The sequence below is a fragment of the Epinephelus fuscoguttatus genome, linkage group LG12 (assembly GCF_011397635.1).
Source record: "Epinephelus fuscoguttatus linkage group LG12, E.fuscoguttatus.final_Chr_v1".
NCBI lineage: Eukaryota > Metazoa > Chordata > Actinopteri > Perciformes > Serranidae > Epinephelus > Epinephelus fuscoguttatus.
Window position 1 is genome coordinate 17,245,310 of NC_064763.1, and position 18,866 is coordinate 17,264,175.

The 18,866-nt window shown below is 40.8% G+C and overlaps 1 protein-coding gene across 2 annotated transcripts in view; it reads right to left on the reverse strand.

The window, feature by feature from the left end:
• Window positions 1-11,056: 11,056 nt before the first annotated feature.
• Window positions 11,057-18,866, reverse strand: part of klf5l (Kruppel-like factor 5 like) — a 29,800-nt gene continuing 21,990 nt past the window's right edge. For both annotated transcript variants that reach the window (XM_049593102.1, XM_049593101.1), the window contains exon 4: window positions 11,057-15,101. In XM_049593102.1, coding sequence (XP_049449059.1) covers window positions 14,923-15,101 — 179 coding nt within the window. In that variant the 3' untranslated portion in view covers window positions 11,057-14,922. The remainder of the gene's footprint in view (window positions 15,102-18,866) is intronic.

Sequence of the window (18,866 nt, forward strand, 5' to 3'; positions counted from 1 at the left end):
TTTCGCCTCCCACACAGAGGATCAGTGTCTCATTTCATCTTGATTTGAAGTTTGAATGTTTGTGTATAGTTCAAAAGCAGGACTCATGATTTCAGGAGACAGATAGTGAGTACGTGTGTTGTATCAGCTATCGGCAACCGAATCTAGGTTTAACTGTGTTTGTGCAATCACTAATGACAACTCTACAACCCACTCACTGTGACTGAGTGATAACCGCGGACTCACCGCCAAAATTATCATTAGGATAAACTACACAAATATACACATTTTAAAAAAGGGAAACAAGCCTAGAAGTTCTGGTGTCAGAAACTACCTTGAGTCCAAATCATTTAGCCTGTGTGTGTTAATATTTGGGATAATTGTGCCAAATTTTCTGTTAGCTGTATATATATTATGGATATACAGAGAGCTATCACTGGATTACTTCAATACTTTATCTATATTTAAGCAAATTTAAGGACATTAATAAGTATTAAATGTGGAGATAAGTCAAGATCATGAGATCAGTATCATGTTTGTGTTCAGAATTGACTGAGTCGTCACTCTGAGAAGAAGAGTTCAGTTTTTTTTTACTGTACTGATAATTAGTACTGTATCACTTGAAAGTTAAACACAAGTGTAATATCTTTGAACTAATGTGGTAATCTCTGCATGCACGAGCACAACAGCTGCAGAGAGGCCAAGGATGCACAAGAGTTTCATGTCCGTTTTACCTTAGGCTCGTGTAGCCAGACCTTTATCGGCAGGGTTGTATCCACACTTGGAAAAAGTCTGGAATCACAGTATTACTGTTCTGCTACAGGAGTGTGTAAGAAAACAGATCAACATCACAAATAATAGTCATGTGAAATGTAGTCCAGACTTTTCCGAGGTACGTTCATAAGCTGACAATTAACTACAGTTCAAATAAACACAAGAAGTTTGTGCTCTAGAGAAAGGATCAGCGCTCAGTGAATAACCTCCTAAGTCCTATGATAAGCTAATATGGCAAGGCTCAACTATACAGACCAGTGAGCAGTGATAACTAACACATCTTTGGGGTCATCGGGTGGGAACCTCCTTTCACCAGTGTTTCGTCTAGTTGGTCCCACGACACCTCCAGGAGGCTAGACAGTGATCTCTGGCGTCCCAGAGACACTCCCCTAATGCCAGGTCTCACTGCTCCCCGCACCGACCCAACAACCTCCTTTACCTTACTTACACATGGCTTTCTCAGCCCAAACAGCACTGCCACCTTCAACCAAACCCAGGCTCCGTACATGCAAGCTCCAGGTAGAAGCAGTGCTGAAACTACCTTTCCTAGCACATTCACCATACCCTATTTCACATGCTACATATCATAACTCCAATATAAGCTAAAGTTAAAGAAGATAGAGAAGATAAACTCACATGGCTTTCTCAGCCCAAACAGCACCGCCACCTTCAACAAACCCAGGCTCTGTTTATGCGAGCTCCAGGCAGTGAGGAGATAGAAAAGATTAACTCACAGAATCAGCAAACACACTCACCTTGCAGCATGGTCTCAAACAAAAGGGATTCAAATAGGCAAGATCAAAGCAGGCATGCCTTTATTGCACACTGCAAAATCTTCATCAAAACTTGCCATTTTCAGTTTGTTAGTTGTTAGCTTGGATGCTGTTGTTGTTTCTCATAGCAAAGGGGATTTTGAAAACAATGACATACAGTATGCAGAGGGGAGGGAGAATGCCAAAAGAAGCAACCAATGCCAGACTTATAGGCACAGTCTACATCCGGTGAGTCAGACAAGTGTTTAAGTCTCCTTTTCCCTCCTCTTATGCAGCATTTCACTACTTTAACACAGGAATCTCATCAAGTAAACAAGTCATGCCATTCTATTAACTTAAGCACCGTACAGTTTGAGCCCATTTCTGATCCGATTTTTGAGCCTCACAACGCAATTTAGAGTCAGAACAAATTTCAGCTTTGTTGAGCATTGTTTGCCATGATGTGTATATACGGGGGAGCGAGGACCGATCATAGCCCATTCAACTGCTCCCAACCTGCCGTTGAATGTCTGGAAGATTTTCTGACATGTTAGAAACTTTGGTTGGCAGTCGTCACGCTCTCGCGCAGTTGAAAAAGAGCCACAAGTCAATTTTTCAAGGTCATTGCCATTTTACCATCAGTCATAGCCTAAACCAAGCTAGTTTGTTGGTGCTGCTAACTTGCTAACCTGCCATGAACTGTTTGCAGCCTTAACTAATGGCTAGTTCACATTACACGATTTTCACCCTGATTTTGCTTCGCGGACACTATCGTAATCTTTTGAGTGTTCATACCTGGCGACGTGTGTTTCTGTCAGCGGGAGACGACCTGTGTATGTACACCACAAGATTTCTTCATCGAGCCCTCGCCAACAGAGCCTCAGATAATGCAATGACGTCACCAAACTTGGAGACGACACATCGTAAAGGCATGGATATTCTTCCCAGTGTTGAATCAGATCTGCCTCCAGGGCCTGGGTCCAAACACAACCCATGATCCTGTGGACGCCGCCATTGTTGTTGTTGCTTGCTGGCTCGTCAGTGTTGCCAGATCTTGGAAGAGAAACAAGCAACCAGGGCTCTGGAAACAAGCCCAAAATATGCGACGGATATATAGAGAAAAAGGCGACGTTTAGAGAGCAAGCCCAAATAAGCAACTCCACTCTAGAAACAAGCCCAAAAAACCACAACCCAACTACCAATATTTGTGAGCAACTTTACAAAAAAAGCCCAAAGTCATGGCTAATAAGCAGACCTGGTAACCCTGCGGCTTGTCCTCCTCACATTTCTTCCATCCTCCTGCGTGCTGACGTGGGACGTATCCCGCCTCTCATTGGCTGATGCTCTTTGTCAGTCGTGTCAGACTTCTCCAGTTTTCTAGCATGCCAGATATCCAGTCCCAGTCGCAGATGAGGGGGTGACTTGCTCGTAGGCTTATTCACACGAGGACTCATCGTGGCAGACTATCTGCAGACTCACCTCCGACCCAAGGTGGCTCTCAAGATCCTCTGCGACACCAAAATCGTGGTGAAAATCATGTAATGTGAACTGGGCTTAACTTAAAAGCTTATTTGGGACCTATGTCTGTACATTATTGTGAATTGTACCTCTGCTTGCAAACAAATTTCTGTCTGCCTGCAGCCCCGAAGTGGTCAAACCAATCTTTGACAACTGTCAGTAGCCAGAAAAGGTCACAGCAGCAGAGACTGCTTTATTGTCTATTTTATACGTACAGTGTGAGCACTGTCGTGGTTTAACGATTGGCCTGAAGAGAGTGAGTACATGAATCTTGAGCTTTGCCCGTACATTGCCATCGATTTACTGGAACAGTGGGCACTGGCAACATTTCTAAAAACGGGCTCAGATCGCACAATGTCCGCCCAGATTAAGAAGACAGAGGACACACTGTTTCATGAATGGAATTTGTGCAATATAACCGCTATAGACCAGTTGTTTTGACATTTTAATAAAGATATAAACTTTGTGGGTTTGGTGGGTCTTGTCCGAGCAGCTCTTTGCCAAACCATGCAAACAATACAGCTGATTCCTGCATGTCTGAGTGACAGGTCACAGTCTGCAGGCATTGTGGGTTGTTTTGACAGCTATTTTGGCTGGTTTCCCTTTTCCATCCTCTCATATGTCATCTGGGCATGGCACCATGTGCAGGCAGCTTTTGTCTGCAACACTTTGTCCTAGATGTAAACGGTTAAAACAACGCCTAAACACAGCAATACCGGTCCAGCCACGTTGACAAAAGGATCATTACCTTGAATGCACTTTGACTGAGACAGCGGTGAGATCTTGTTTTTCTAGTTCTATTTGTACTGTTAGTTTTAATGTTGTCTCTGCGCAAGTGTTCAAAGGCAGGAAAAATATGAAGGTTTCCTGCAGAGGGATTTTTTTATTCCAAACACGACAAGTGATGTTCTCCGACTTTTGTTGAAACATGTCATTCATTACTGCACTTCCTGCATATTTTGTTCAGTCTCACATCCTGGTTCAAGTTTGGCAATGCACAAGCCGTCTTTCTGTAATCAGCAGTGGCGATCCTGGACTCTGGGGTGCCCAAACAAAGACGACCATCTTGCCCCCCGTACTCCCATGAAAATGCAATTCATTCATTTGGTAAAAAAAAGGCATTCGGTCAGTTTTGCATCATGAGATGTCACAATCATTTGTTTAAAAAACACCACACACACACACACACACACACACACACACACACACAGAGTAATAAACTGAAAACACTTTCAGAAACCTTTAATATATTACAAAATTTGGATCTGAAGATAAAGTTACATACTGTGTGTTCTTCCGCTTAGATCAATAAATTCCATATCATAATTGTTTTTAGCGACTTAATTCCCTGCATATGTCGACCTGTGTGTTTTCCTGCAGACAAACACACAACCTGCTGTTTACTGAGATGAAGTCTGTCTGGATTTCATTAGAAATAAATCCGAATTACTGAAAGTGGGGTGCACCAATTGAACACAAATGGTTAGAAAATAATTGTGGAGTTACAACTCTTAGAATAAAGTGACACCAAAAATCAAAAACTTTTCCAACAGATCACAAAGACCAGAATGTGAAAAGGAGTTTTAAAGAAGTTTTAAACATATTTTGAAATGATGGAAGAGCACACGAGTTCCACCTCAGGACTCATGCAAATTATAAAGGAAAATAAGCTGAAATGATACAAAAGCACCAAACACAACTTGAAACCAAACATGTGAACACCAGGGGAGACAAAAGGAGACTGAGAGGCCGTTTACACATTGCTGGCTATTTTCATAAACGGACATTTCAGCGTCTCTGTTTTCAAAAAGATCTTCCTTTACACTTATCTCCGTTTATCTCAGTTTACATGCAAACGTGCAACCGGAGTTTTCCAAAATCTCCACTCTGGCCAGAGTTTTTAGAAAGACTCGTTTTCAGAGGAGAAATCTCCGTTTGTGTGTAAACGAAGGGCACAAACGAAGGAAGATGTCTCCGTTTATCAAAATCACCGTGTACGTGTAAACGGCCTCTGACACAGAGTTATATGAGTTGTCGCAGTTGGACCAGGCGATCTGAATTCCCTCTAACGACCCTTGACTCTGCCTCCAGGCTCTCACAGGCAGAGAGGCCTGTCGTTCATTTTCTGTTTTCATTCCATTTTCTTTCTCAAGCTGCTTATTCTGATCATGTGCATGTCACCATAAATGTGATAAAACAGAAGGATCATCAGTTTGACTGAATTTCCATCATGTTTGGTTCATGAATTAAAGCTCTTGCACACCAACGCAGGTAGTTTCACTCATGATTAGGCCTCTGCTCAGGTTAAAGTATGGTAGACTTATTGTAGGAGTTACATGAGGTCACTGAACTCCAGTGTACCGGTAAAAAAGCTAGTAAAGGAGTAAGCTGTCTCATCCTAACAGGTGCAACAACATTAACAAGACAGTGGAGGACATGTTGATCTAGAGGCCGTTTACACGTACACAGTGATTTTGATAAACGGAGACATCTTCCTTCGTTTGTGCCCTTCGTTTACACACAAACGGAGATTTCTCCTCTGAAAACGAGTCTTTCTAAAAACTCCGGGCAGAGTGGGGATTTTGGAAAACTCCGGTTGCACGTTTGCATGTAAACTGAGATAAACGGAGATAAACGGCAGTCGACGTCACAGTATGTGCCGGAACTTGCGCCTGTTTCAAAAGTGCGACCTATGTCGCTGTGGCGACAATGGATACATGGAAGGCTTAAGCTTCTCGTTACACTGCCACCTACAGGTTTGGCATGCTCTTGTGTATATACACACGGGTAAGTGTAAATGAAGAATTTTTTAAAAACAGAGACGGTGAAATGTCCGTTTATGAAAATAGCCAGCAGTGTGTAAACGGCCTCCTAGAAAGGTATGTACAAACTCACAGTCCAGAGAGGAGGCCTAATCAAGTGACAGAAGTGAAAACACCTGTGTGGACCGTGAGTGCTTTCACACCTGGGCTTTGACGGTTGGAACACAGGATGCAATAGAGGCTAATGGAAGATTTTAATACACCTTGATGTTGCTGTATGTCTTACTACAGACAAAGCATTCATGTCACACTTCACTCACAGTTACAAGATGACTAAAAAACAGAAAACTAAAAAATTAAGGAATAAAAATAAGTAACTTTTTTTTACAATTTATTGTAATGAAAGGCCATGCTGTATTAAAATTACTGGCGCTCAACTTCTTGTCTCTTTTTCACATAGTTGGAAGATAGTTGATGAAAACAGCCACTGATTCACAATGTATTTGGCCCAAATTTTATAAATCTGCTTAAAACTTGCATAGAATCTCAGTGAGATCATATATACATGTTGAACAGCGACAATCATTTGTTGGAATGAGTGGAACATCTACTGTATGCACCGTCAGCGGGTCCCTTTTAATTTCAATGAGAGAGCAGGTACGTGCATCACTAAATCTTAGGCCCTGTCTACACCTGGTATTAATGAGCCCAGTCCCCCAGACGAAAATGTTTGCATTGCACATCTCTGCAAACCATGAATATTATATAATGTTATATTTGCACGTTTCATTTGTATCACATCAGTGTTTCTGAAGTGATGTAGTATATGAGCTGACTTGTGTCACTGAGGCCAGACACCTGCTGAGCTGTGGACCACTACAAGGCACTGATCGAGACCAAAAAAACACCAGCAAAACTGGTTGTGTTTTAGCCACCCATCACTTTTTACAAGTAGCTTTTTAGGCACCAAACAAATATGTTTTTTAGCAACCCTTTGCTGTGTTTTTTTTTGTTTTTTTTTTTACTTCAGACTGGGCCATGAAAAGTGTTTTTTTTTTTCAGAGACGATGTATTTCCAGGTTAGATTTTGCTGCCAAAACATGATCTTTTTCTTCCCATAACAAAGTGTTTTTTGCGCTTAAACCTAACCACGTGTTAACTACAGTATGTGTGTTGTTATTACAATCTGGTGACTGGGTTGTATAAACATGTGTCTTGGGTGATCCAATCACAAGTGGACAGATGCATTGCGATCAGATCACTCAGACCCCTTGCAGAGGTTGTCTGGGATGCATTCGACCACATATCTTTTGTAGCATAAATGCTGATGCATCACCGACAAGGACTACGTCATCAATACGAAATGTAATGCTCTATAACTTGCCCACTTCACAACGAGTTGGACAAAGTTTTGTGTGACCGTCCATTGTTTTTGCCCCATGAAAGGACTCATGCTGAATTCAGCTGACAGTGATATCGCCAGCTGTATCGACACAACTGCAAAGTGTACATTCTAGCAAACAGCTGGCAGGAGTGTAGACGTAATAACTGTGCTCGGAGCACTTTGGCCTTCTAGTGAATGTGCCATAGGCAGGAATGAAATCTGAACCCGAGTGATCAGCTGGAAATGCATGATAGACACAGGTGTGAACAGTGAGATGTGTTGGCTGTTGACTTGTGTTTGGATCACTGGAACACATGTTGGTAGCAGATGTAAACTGGATCATTGATACAGAACCAAATTTTACAACCCTAGAGTCATGACTTAAAAAAATGGATACGAACAGCTCCAAAACGACAACAGAGACAACATCTCTGGATGACTGAAGTGTTTTTTTGGTGTTTATTTCCCCCTTCGTATCAGCTATTTAATCTCTCATATTCTTCTGTGCCTGTTCGTCAGAGAGATATTTCACTTCTCTGAGGGGACTGCAGGCAGTACTGCAGGAATAGTCGGACAAGTTTTAACAGGAGTTTTATTGCTGCGACTGTGGAATGAGCTGCAAGTTGAGCAGCCAGCTTCATCAGGCCCTCAGGTGAGCGTTCAGGAGACTGGGGCCAAAGAAATGTACCTGAACAGCAAATGAAAAAGCAACTGATTGTAGATAAACAGGTGAGTCATCTGGGTACCTGCAGGGAACAGCCTGGAGCACTGCTGGTGCCAACCTAAGTGCCTTTTAACTTCTGTGAACATCACAACATATTGTAAATATTCAAATCACTGATCAAAGTTTTTTTTTAACGTGTGACAAAATTTCATGGCAATCCATCCTAATGTTGATGAAACATTTCACCCAAAAACAGACATTTTAACATTACTGTGAGGCTAGAGGAAAAGTCAAAGAATCACCAGAGTCTTTAGTATTCTTCTGGAAAGATGAATTTAGTGCAGACATTCATAGTTTCTTCTGGAAACCTTGTCTGCACTAAATTCTGTGCAAATCCATCTAGAAGATTTTGTGATGATTCACTGGATAAATAGAAGTTTGTCATGCTGGTTGTGTTAGATTAAAAACCCAGAGGATCACCAGTATCAGTAGGATTCATCCTCTGGTTACCTGGAATGTGTCAAACCTCAATTTCTCGCCAATTCATCCAACAGTTGTTGAGATATTAAAGTCTGGACCAAAGTGGTGGACAGTCCACTCCTTAATGCTGATGATACAACGTTTTATTATTGTTTTAATTTATTCATGTGAAATATGAATGACGTGAAATACGCAAATGAAGCGGTGCAGTTGAAAAACCAGTACTTCAGTGACCAACTTGTGTCGCGATAGTCAATCAGCATTGAGATCCTCCGGGAACAGAGGACGCCGAGGACATACTAGTGGCAGTTCATGACACAAGTTATTCATGCGTATGTAGCAAGCAAACACAAAATATTCTAGCATTCAAACTTGCATAAATAAAGTGAGGGAAACATTTGTATCGCGTTTGGTGTGAACACAACATAACATCAAGAGGAAATATGACGGACATCTTCTGCATTATTTTATACACATTGTCTTCACAGTCACACCTGTTTACACTTGGTTTTAAAATGTGTCTTGGGCAATCCGAACACAAATGGATCATCAAGATGCATCGTGATCTGATCACTCAGACCTTTTGCTGAGGTGGTCTGGGACATGTTTGATCATGTCTTTTGTTGTATAAATGCTTGTGTGTCCTGATGCTCCCCTGACAAGCATGTAACAGGAAAATGCAAAATCAATGCAGGATGTGGTGGTTGTTCTGGTGACAGCGTGCTAAAGCTCTATGACTCAACCATTCTGCGTTGGATGAAGTGTTATGTGATCATCCACCATTTTGCCCCATGAAAGATGTGTTGGATTCTGCTGACAGTGATAGCAGATCTCCACCTGTGCCGACAAATCTGCTAACATGACTGGCGAGACTGTGGATATAGAAACTGTGCACGGGTCCTTTGACCTCCTAGCTGAAGCAACGTAGGCAGTACCGAAATGTGAAGGCAAGTGGTCAGCTGAGATGCATGAATGAATAGCAATCCATGATGTAAATCTAGGAAGCCTTTATTGTCATTGTATATGAATACAATGAAATTAATTGTGTCACTCAAGTGACGCATTCCAACAAAGAGCATAAAACACAAGACACAGGACATTTAGTATGGATAAAAATGCAGTAAAGGAATGAATGTATTCAAAGTGCAGCAAAGTACTTAGTGGATGGAAGAATGGCAGTAGTAAACATTATTTGATTTTTGTATGTGTTGGGATAACCAAAAAGCATTTTAAAACCAAACGTAAACAGGCTCATCAAGTACTTGTTATGTCTGGAAACATAGAATCTTGGCTAGATATGGAAAATAAGGTTCTGATTGAGCAATGCTTGGCAGTACAGCATGGAACCCATTTATAACGATGGACCGATAGCTGGATTTAGCAGAGTTAAGATTGTGAAACAGTATGGGGAAAAGACAGAATGGAATTACGAACAATTGCGGTCTTCAAGAGAAAAGAATACACAAGTTGCGCTGTAGACAGGAATTCACATCAAACACATTTCTTGGTGATTCATGATGTATATACTGTACATAGATAACAGAAACCAACACCCGTGCATGCACATGCAGAGTATATGTGTTAACATTAAGGGCGTTGTCTCAGATGATGAGGTAAATCTCCGAGGCTCTGTGCTGACAACATCTTGGCACAAACATAATGATTACTTTCCCTGCCAGCAAAATACAGCAGTGGACTCCACCCTCTCTGCCTTTATATCTTTATACTCCGACTTATTCTTCTTGCTTAATTGTTGACTTTTTCTCCCCTCGGCTCTTTTTTGTCACGCAGCCCCAGCAGAGCTGCCTGCTGGCAGGGTTACCTTTCACCTGCCACGTCACGCGAAGACAATCAGGTATCTCCGACCTGCTGTACCATAATGGAGCAGAGGAGTCGATGCGGGGGAATGATTAACTCTTGTTTCCTCTACGTTTTTGTCAAAAGCTGTCAATATTTTCTTTTTAATGTTTGACCCAGTCTATTATCTCCTCATAGATAGGATGTTATCGGCGCTGTTCAAAAATCACATGTTGACAAGAAAATCAGATCTTTGGAAGACAAGAGCAAATTAACAACTGAACTCAAGAAAGGCAATGCCAAAAATTGCACCATACAACTGACACTGACTTTGTGTTTTCTTTGGTTTGAACAAGTTCATTTAAAGGCATTTTTTGTGTTGGGTTTGTTTTACTCACACCGTCAAAACAAAAACATTTCTACACCATTACCAAATGTCTCACAATGACTGTTTTTCGATGTCAGTTCGTCCAGCTGCTGACATTTTAATGTCTACTGAACATTTCATCCATTCTTTCCAGAGACTGTGTAAAAGAAGTGAATGTAGCCACCAAAGGTCACCCATAGGAGTTCAGCATTTTGGCCGTTGCCATCTTGTTTTTTTTTTTTGTTTTGGAGCCAGAAGTGACCACATTTGGATGAGAGGTTGGAGCTGTGGAGGAATAAGGAGTGGATCTGACTGAGAATCTGAGGACATTGCCACTGTAGTGACTTGCCAGTCACAAGGTAGCAATGCCCTAAAGCATACCCTGCTTTATAGTCTTCTTTACTCTAAACAGGACTGTAAATTTACAGAATGGTCATCATGCTGTATTGAAGACGACTTGAAACTAGCATTTGAGACCTTAAAAATGTTCTGTCATCATCATGTATTTTTTCAGACAGTATTGAAAGCTGATGTGAACAAAATGTGACCAAAGAAACAAGAAAACAACCCGATCCACAATTATTTTATGAATCTTTTTATTTCATTGCAGCATCTGCACAAACAGAAAACAAAAAAATATGTTGTTCTTATCAATTTGCACATAAACTGATAAATTCTCTTACACACATATATTTAGTATCAAAACAAAATTAAACAAGCATTCACATACAACCGATCTAAAATCCCATTAGTTAAAAAAAGAAAAAAAAAATATTAATATTATAATAGGAAATAAAAGCAAACAAATATTTACAAATTCTTTTGTTGAAGCTGAAACTACAGTTATGTACACAGTGGGTGGTCAGTGCTCCCTCCATGAGGGAGACAGGAGAACTTGTTTCCTCGAGAAGAAACTCTTAAAAAAATAAAACAATCATAGTGTTGAAATAACAGGATGTGTTTCCCATAAATGAACACATGTTGGACACACGTGGGTCAATCAAAGCGGCACGCTTGTTTTTATGGAGTGCAGGTGGATGGAGCCTGCAGCCTCAGCAAACAGGGTGAGGTTGCAATGACGATAAAATCAACCAAACTTTTTTAAAAAAATGTTTCTGCGACTGTCTAAATGTTTTGACTTCACCAACCTGTTACACTTTAGCTAATGCCAAGTTTAAGTATCTGCTCGTAAAGTCTGTGGTTTTTAAAAGGGCAAAGACAACTACTGAAAACAACCAAACCAGTATCATCCAGCTACACAGTGGCAGAGCCAGAAATTTTAGTTTCAGTTACAGCCCAACCTGCGCCACCTACAGGCAACAAAACAAACAGCAGCAGCAGTCTAATACTACAAATGTAGACATGGTGATATGGTATAGCTGCGGTAAGAAAATTACTACATTTTTAACTTTGCTAATAAGAAAAGTTTCATCCTTGAACTATGGTCGTGGATGCCTGGAATAGTAACTGAACACAATGCAAACAGTACTCTAAATAAAATTCACCTTTAACATTCATTGCCTGCAGGTGGAGCAATCGCAGGAGCTATTACTTTCTTTGCCTGTTGGGGTCGACACCAACATGTCAACATCAGAGGGTCTGACGTGCTGCTGCTGTTACGTTCCTTTTCAATAGGCAGGGCACAAATCTGCGAGTCCTAGGTTAGTGAAGGAATGACTTGCCACACTCTGCCAGTGATCGGTTAATACTCGTTGTCTTCACTGGTTGGATTGATTAAGTCTCAGCAAAAGGGTTGGAACTGTTTGGGTATGGTAAGAATGTCAGGGTAAGCCAATTAAAGGGAAGAATAAGGCAGGCCATTCCTTCGCTATGCTAGGAAACACAAATTCACAGGGGGTACAGGTATAGAACTGTTCTTGCGCTAAACAAACAGCTCCCCCTTGTGGAAAGGTGGCTTGAAAAACATGACTGAGCACGTCTGTGAGTCAACTGGAGCTGCTTGAAATTTCTCAACATGACATTGCTAAAGTTCAGTTTTGTTCCTTAACACGCATCACTTTACGTTGATGTGTATCTGGTATTCTGACGAGGCAAAGTGCTAGAACCAGTGAGGAAAAGGTGAGATCAGATGTGGATGATCAATGATAAAGTGAATGAATGACAATTAAATCATGATTCATGCAGATAAAGTATTTCACTGCCTCAAATACAGTTTCTCAACTCTCAGCTCCAACAAACTGGAAAAGTTTGCACTGTAACCCAGTATAACCAGTAAGCTCATACAGGGCAGGTTTAGATTTACAGAGTTTGGGTTCTGAACCAGGTATTTTTAAGGGTATTGACCAAATTACATCGCTACTACCAAGTACTAATTCATGTTAAATCCAGCTGCAGACCTTCATGGCCATCTTCCTGGCTTCGGGGTGCTTGGCAGCAGAGACAAGCAGAATCGCTTGTTCACTGTTGCTTGTTCAAAGATTTTTATTACTGCCTTTAGAAAGAGTTAAAAGTTTATTAAAAAGAGTTTAATACTTAAAAAAGGTGGCATTGGGTATAGGTAGGCACCATAACTGGTTTTGGTTCAAACATGAACCCAACCCTAAATGTTAGTTTCTTTTATCCTAACTTCTAATCTTATTCTCTCTACAAGAGAAAAAGGTGGCAGAAGATTGGTAGGAACAACGATGGTGACACTAACTCTCGAACTCTTCATTTGTACTGTGCAACATTTTTTTCCCTAAATGTAATTCCTGTCGTTGGCAGGCGTTCAAGCTACACCACTGCACAAAAATGCGTGGGCATCCTGGGCTGGCAGAAGAGACTTTTTTTTATAAACCCCAAAAGAATGCCGGAGCCACAACTGACAATTAATGTCATGCAAACAAGTGAACAACCTGCCCTTGGTCCAGGAAACAGGACTGACTGTGAGCTGTGAGAGTAATTTACCAGCCGCTCTGTACATTAAAACATTAAGGAATGATTACATAACAGGTTTATCCACCCATCTCTTTCTTTCTGAAGTTGAAGTGTTGAACAAATACAGAAGAGAAAAAAAAGGGGGGGAAAAAACCAGCACTGAATAGAAACTGCAAGCAAACCGCAAACTGTCGTCAGAGGAGCTTGGTTGCCGCAGCAACGGGCAGTGTCATGGATACAAACATTGGCAAATCGCTCTGCTCTCTGAGCTCGACAGGTATTACCTGTGCTGAAACAAGCATAACTGGGCGATTATTAACTTTTCCGTGGAGAGTTCTCTGATTGTGTTTGTTGATTGTGTGTTTACTTTTTTTCTGGCCCTTAAAGGGAGATCATATCCGGAGGAAGTTTCAACATGGAATATGACTCATATTAACATTTGATGTAAAAAAAAAAAAAAAGGTTGTCAAGTATAAATCGCAATACATTCATTGAATTCTCAGACACATGTATGCACACAGATATAAACAAGTATTTACAAAGGCAGGACTGAGGGGACTACAGCACCCCCTCTCTGTGAAAAAGTTCATACCTCAAAATTATAAAAGTTGACAGTGATGATGCTGATGATGAAGGTGGCAGCAGATTGGTAGGAAAACATATAGTTCATGTTTACAGCAGAAGGAGGTGTTTCCAGGTTGTTCCAAAGACTTCGGAGGAGCCTGACAACACAGTTCCATGATGTCGACCGAATGTGTATGGGCTGCGTGTTTATGAGTCGGACCAGTGTATGTTTTAAATGAACATACTGCATCTGTTCAGTGATGAGAACAGACACCAAAATCATCCCAGAGTCCCTGGTAGATCATTAGCCTTGGTGTTTCCGCAAACACTGTGTTGACTGATAGCAGATGACGAGTATTATCTCAGAAATACTGCATATCATAGAGCTTGCCGTGACAGTTCTGTTGCCGGGAGCTACTTTCCCTGTTTGGATAACAGAACAACTAACTCATACAAGGCCAGTTCGCCTGAAATGTCCATAATTCATCAAAAAACTGCCTTTGGATTCTCTTTTCTGCGCATTTTCCCTTTTTCATTCCAATTCCCACTGTTAAGCGCACCCCCAGTTGGTCTGTGGAAGGTGTAAACCACCATGTGACTCCTGTAATACACCTGGAGTCTGCCTCTTTTCACCTGCCACAGAGGAGTTTCACCAGGAGATCATGAAGCATAAAGAGAGCTAACTCCATCTCCCTCAGACCCCTACACTGAACAGGAACCCTGGCCAACCAGTAGGTGTAGCGACAAAGATGTGATCATCACTGGTTTCCAACTAAATGTGTTTGATGTGGGTGTGCTCTGGATACTGCTATATGCTGACGATCACTCAACTTATAGCACTGAGTGCCAGAATAAACACAGGTGCACAGGGATGATTTTGGGATTGTATCTCTTCGTGATTCCTTTAATGGGCTTAAGTTCAGATGGTTGTCATGTCTGGAAACTGCTGTATTTGTGTGTGATGTTTGGGATGGTTTATATATATATATACAGGTATGTCGGAGTTAATTCTGGTGGCGCTTCATGTGCAGGGCCAGGTGGTCAGAGCGTGAAAAGCAGCGGCTGCAGGCAATGCACTTGAAGGGTTTGGCTCCAGTGTGTTTCCGGTAGTGTCTGGTGAGCTCATCTGATCGGGCGAAACGCCAGTCACAGTTGTCCCACGTACAGCGGTAGGGCTTCTCACCTGCCAGAGAGAGGAGGACAGAAAGAAGGCATTAGAAACATACAGGGCATCTTATCAGAAAACAAGATTATGTACCGGTATATAAAGTCTGCTTGTAAATGTAATTTTTTTTTTCATTCATTGAGACATACAGTGTCTGCTGCTGGTCCCTGAAAAGTCACACTGCAGTAAGCGCCTTGCTCAAGGATACCTTGGTAGTTCTAAGGAAAGGGGAGACTCACACATATCTACAAAAGCGTAATGCACTCACTTGAAGATAAAAAAAACCTGTATCCTCTTTTTTTCAGAATGAACAGATCATTAACTCGGATAATGAGATTACGTGAAAAAAACATCTACTCTTTTCTTCCTAAATTCGCAACATTACCTCAGAATTATGAGAAAAAAAATCTATTAATTTTACCTAAATTAACATTATTACCATAGAATTATGGCATAATGAGAAAAATCTGCTTTTTTTCTAAATTAATGAGATTCTAATCTCAGAATTATGAGATAATGACAGAGAAAAAAAATCTGCTTTTTTTTTTTCCCAAATTAAGAAGATAATATCGTTAATTCAGAAAAATGATTTTTTTTATCCTGTTGATTAAAAACCAGAGCATTTTTTTCCCATGGAAACTTTTCTCATATCTTTAATCAATAATTTTGTTACGTGAGATTTTTTTTTCTTAAGAAAATGAATTATGCTTCCCTGCTTATCTACCCACACTTTCCCAGAGACTGATTTTGGATTCGGCCCAAAAACTGAAACAAGCTAACACCATGAGAGAAATGATAAAACAGGTTTGCATGCTCGAGTTAATTAAATTACGAATGACTAAACTGTACTATGTAGTCATCATAAAGGCGATTTGCGTTTTTCACAACAAGGAGGAATCTGACTATGAAATATTTGAATTTATTACACACTGGGATTAATGCCAATATGCCTGAGAGGGGTTCCTCTGATATTACTGAAAAACTACCTGTATGTGCAAACATGCTGTAAAGTCCAGATGTGCTGAAGACACACAGGACACGAATCAACAAATCCTCATGGCTAGATGAGTATACAAAGTTCTGCTCTGGCAGCCACACTGCTCGGACAAAGACGCACCAACAGTAACTGTTTCAAGTTTTGGCAGCTAAACCAGTCGTCAGTCTATGGATCATTGTTTGATGAGTGTGTGACTTTTTTGTTTGTATCTCACGCTTGCAAACAACGCCACAATTTAAAATGCTGTAACAAATGTTTATGAGTAAGGAAATGCTTTTCTGATCGAAGCATACCCTATTGTTTCATAATTATAAGGTACTTCTGGATAAAAAGGAATGAAAAGACAGAAACTGCAAGGCGGATATTCAAGGCACCGAAGAACAACGTGCCAAGTCAATCTAACACAACACTTATCCTACCCCACCCAAACACTGACATTTCTCTGCTGTGCCACAATGTGCTATTGCCAAACAGTGAGCTAATCATCAACACAGAGCAAAAGCTTTTGAATAGGCTGGTATGCAAACAACATGAAAAAAAAAAAAATATGCATGTTTCATCGCCAAGGTGGAAATTAATGTCTGAGAATCAATGCGAGGCAGGAGCACAAACAAAACTGAAAGGAGATAACTAAACAGTAAAACTCTACTGAAGCCAAAGTCCTTGAACTGTGGTTTGATAATTTCCAGAGCCAAAAGGAAGAGTTCATGTCCTAAATTATTATGACATTTTCAATAAATGTCATCTTAAAGGAACAGTGTGTAAGATTTAGGGGGATTTAGTGGCATCTAGTGGTGAGGATTAAAGCTTGCAACCAGCTGAAACCTCTCCATTTTGGAATTCCTTCAGTGTTCAGCCAAATTGTAAACCTAAAATGCTCTTTTTAAGCCTATGAATGGATACAAGACACTTGGATAATGCTGTACATCAATTTTAAGACACTTTTTTTAATACAAAGAAACCTGTTTGTGTTCATCATTGATTTTTTTTCCCCCAACAATCACTAAAATGAATACTAATGTCTCTCTTAGATTATTACCTCACCGTCTTCCATCTTTTTAAATTAACATTACAGGTTGCTGAGCCGGAACATTACTTTTTCTTGTTGTTGGTTATCCTGCAGAGGTTTAATGGCACAAAATGTATTTCTAAATTGCGTCCTAGACTGAAAAGTCCCAGAGGAACTGTTTTATCAGCCAGTGTCGAGAGAGTTTGACTGTCTTTGGCTGTTGGGGCCATCAAGGACTCATTACCAGCGTGGGCCTCGTTAGTGCTGATTAGATAGCTTCTTCTATTGACCATCAATCACTCAGTGGCAGCCATTAGCAGAGTGAGGGGGTCCAAAGAGCACAGGGGAGTCAGGTGATATGAAGAACAAAGAAATAAGGATAACAGAAAGTGTTTTAAGAAAAAAACTGCCTCTTGATATGGCATGTTTCTAAAATATCCCATCCTTATTAGTCCAACAAAATCTTAAAGTGATTATAAACACATTTACAGCAGCATGGATCTCCTTTATCCCCACATGATTGAACCTAAGAAGCCGCTTTAATACAACAAGCACCTCAACCCCACATCAGAGACTCTGAGGCACTCCAGCCTCCTATCAGGACGATATCCTGTTTCTTGAGTTAACCGCTCTCGATGTGTGTGTAGAGGCGGAGTACAAATGTCTCCATATAAAAGGCTGAGGCTCTCGAGCCGCAGGTGTGTTTGGTTTTGCTCTATAGCTGCGCTGTCGGGGTCAAAAGCACAGCCGCCTCTCTGAGACTATTATCCCCCGAGGGCTGGCAAACAGGCCGGTGAAACACGACACATACACGCGCAGAACAAACACACTTGAGTGGTATATATTCCTAAACAAGCTGCCAAAATGTCAGGTGAAAACCTACCCCTCCATCCATCCATCCATTCATTCATTCATTCATCCGTACATGCTTTCATTTTCCTTTCATCTGAAGGAGGAGATTTACCTGTTGATTAACTTATTACCTGCAAAGTGACAAGAAAACTGACTGGAGAATACTTGTATGGCTGTTAAAGTCAAGATCCTGACTGAAATTCAGCTGTCTCTATTTCAGTTCTCATGAAAACATAGCTGAATATGAGCTTTTCCAAAAAACTGAAACTCGTAGGGGCTTAAATTGAGCTTTCTGTATATGTTTCAGCTGAATGATCTTGCCCTTATTCACTCTGTAGTGATTTTAAGCTATGCACAGTTTCTCCTCTCAGCTTCTTGCACAATATATTTCTGTGTCCTCCTTTAAATCTAAAAGGCATCAGCACTCAAAAGCCTTTACAGGCATTCGTACAAAACAGACAGCGGTTGTTTGATCAGGTGGCTGATTAAAACGGTCGTACTATTATCTCTCTCGTTCTGTTTCAAACACACTAATGAGTGCATGTACGAATACGTCATAAACCATAATGGACAAACACACACACACAAACACTGCAAAACACACACACTCAGAAATGTACAAGCAGTGTAACAGTGCATCAATCACTCAGGGACAAGAAAAGCTTTTTGTTACGTGCTGCTGTGTACTTTGTGAGGAACATTTGTATGTACTCTATATAGGGGACTTCAGCTCTGTCTGACACTCTGAACCAGCTGCATTAAAAGTTAGCAAGTACTCTGATTACTGCTGATTCTGTTCTCTACAGTTATGACTTTAGAATGAAGCCAACATGAGGTTAAAATCAAGTCTGTATAAAAGAAATTACACTAAAAAAAGTGTCCCCTCACTTGTAGAAAAAAATGAACAAACAATATTACTTCACTT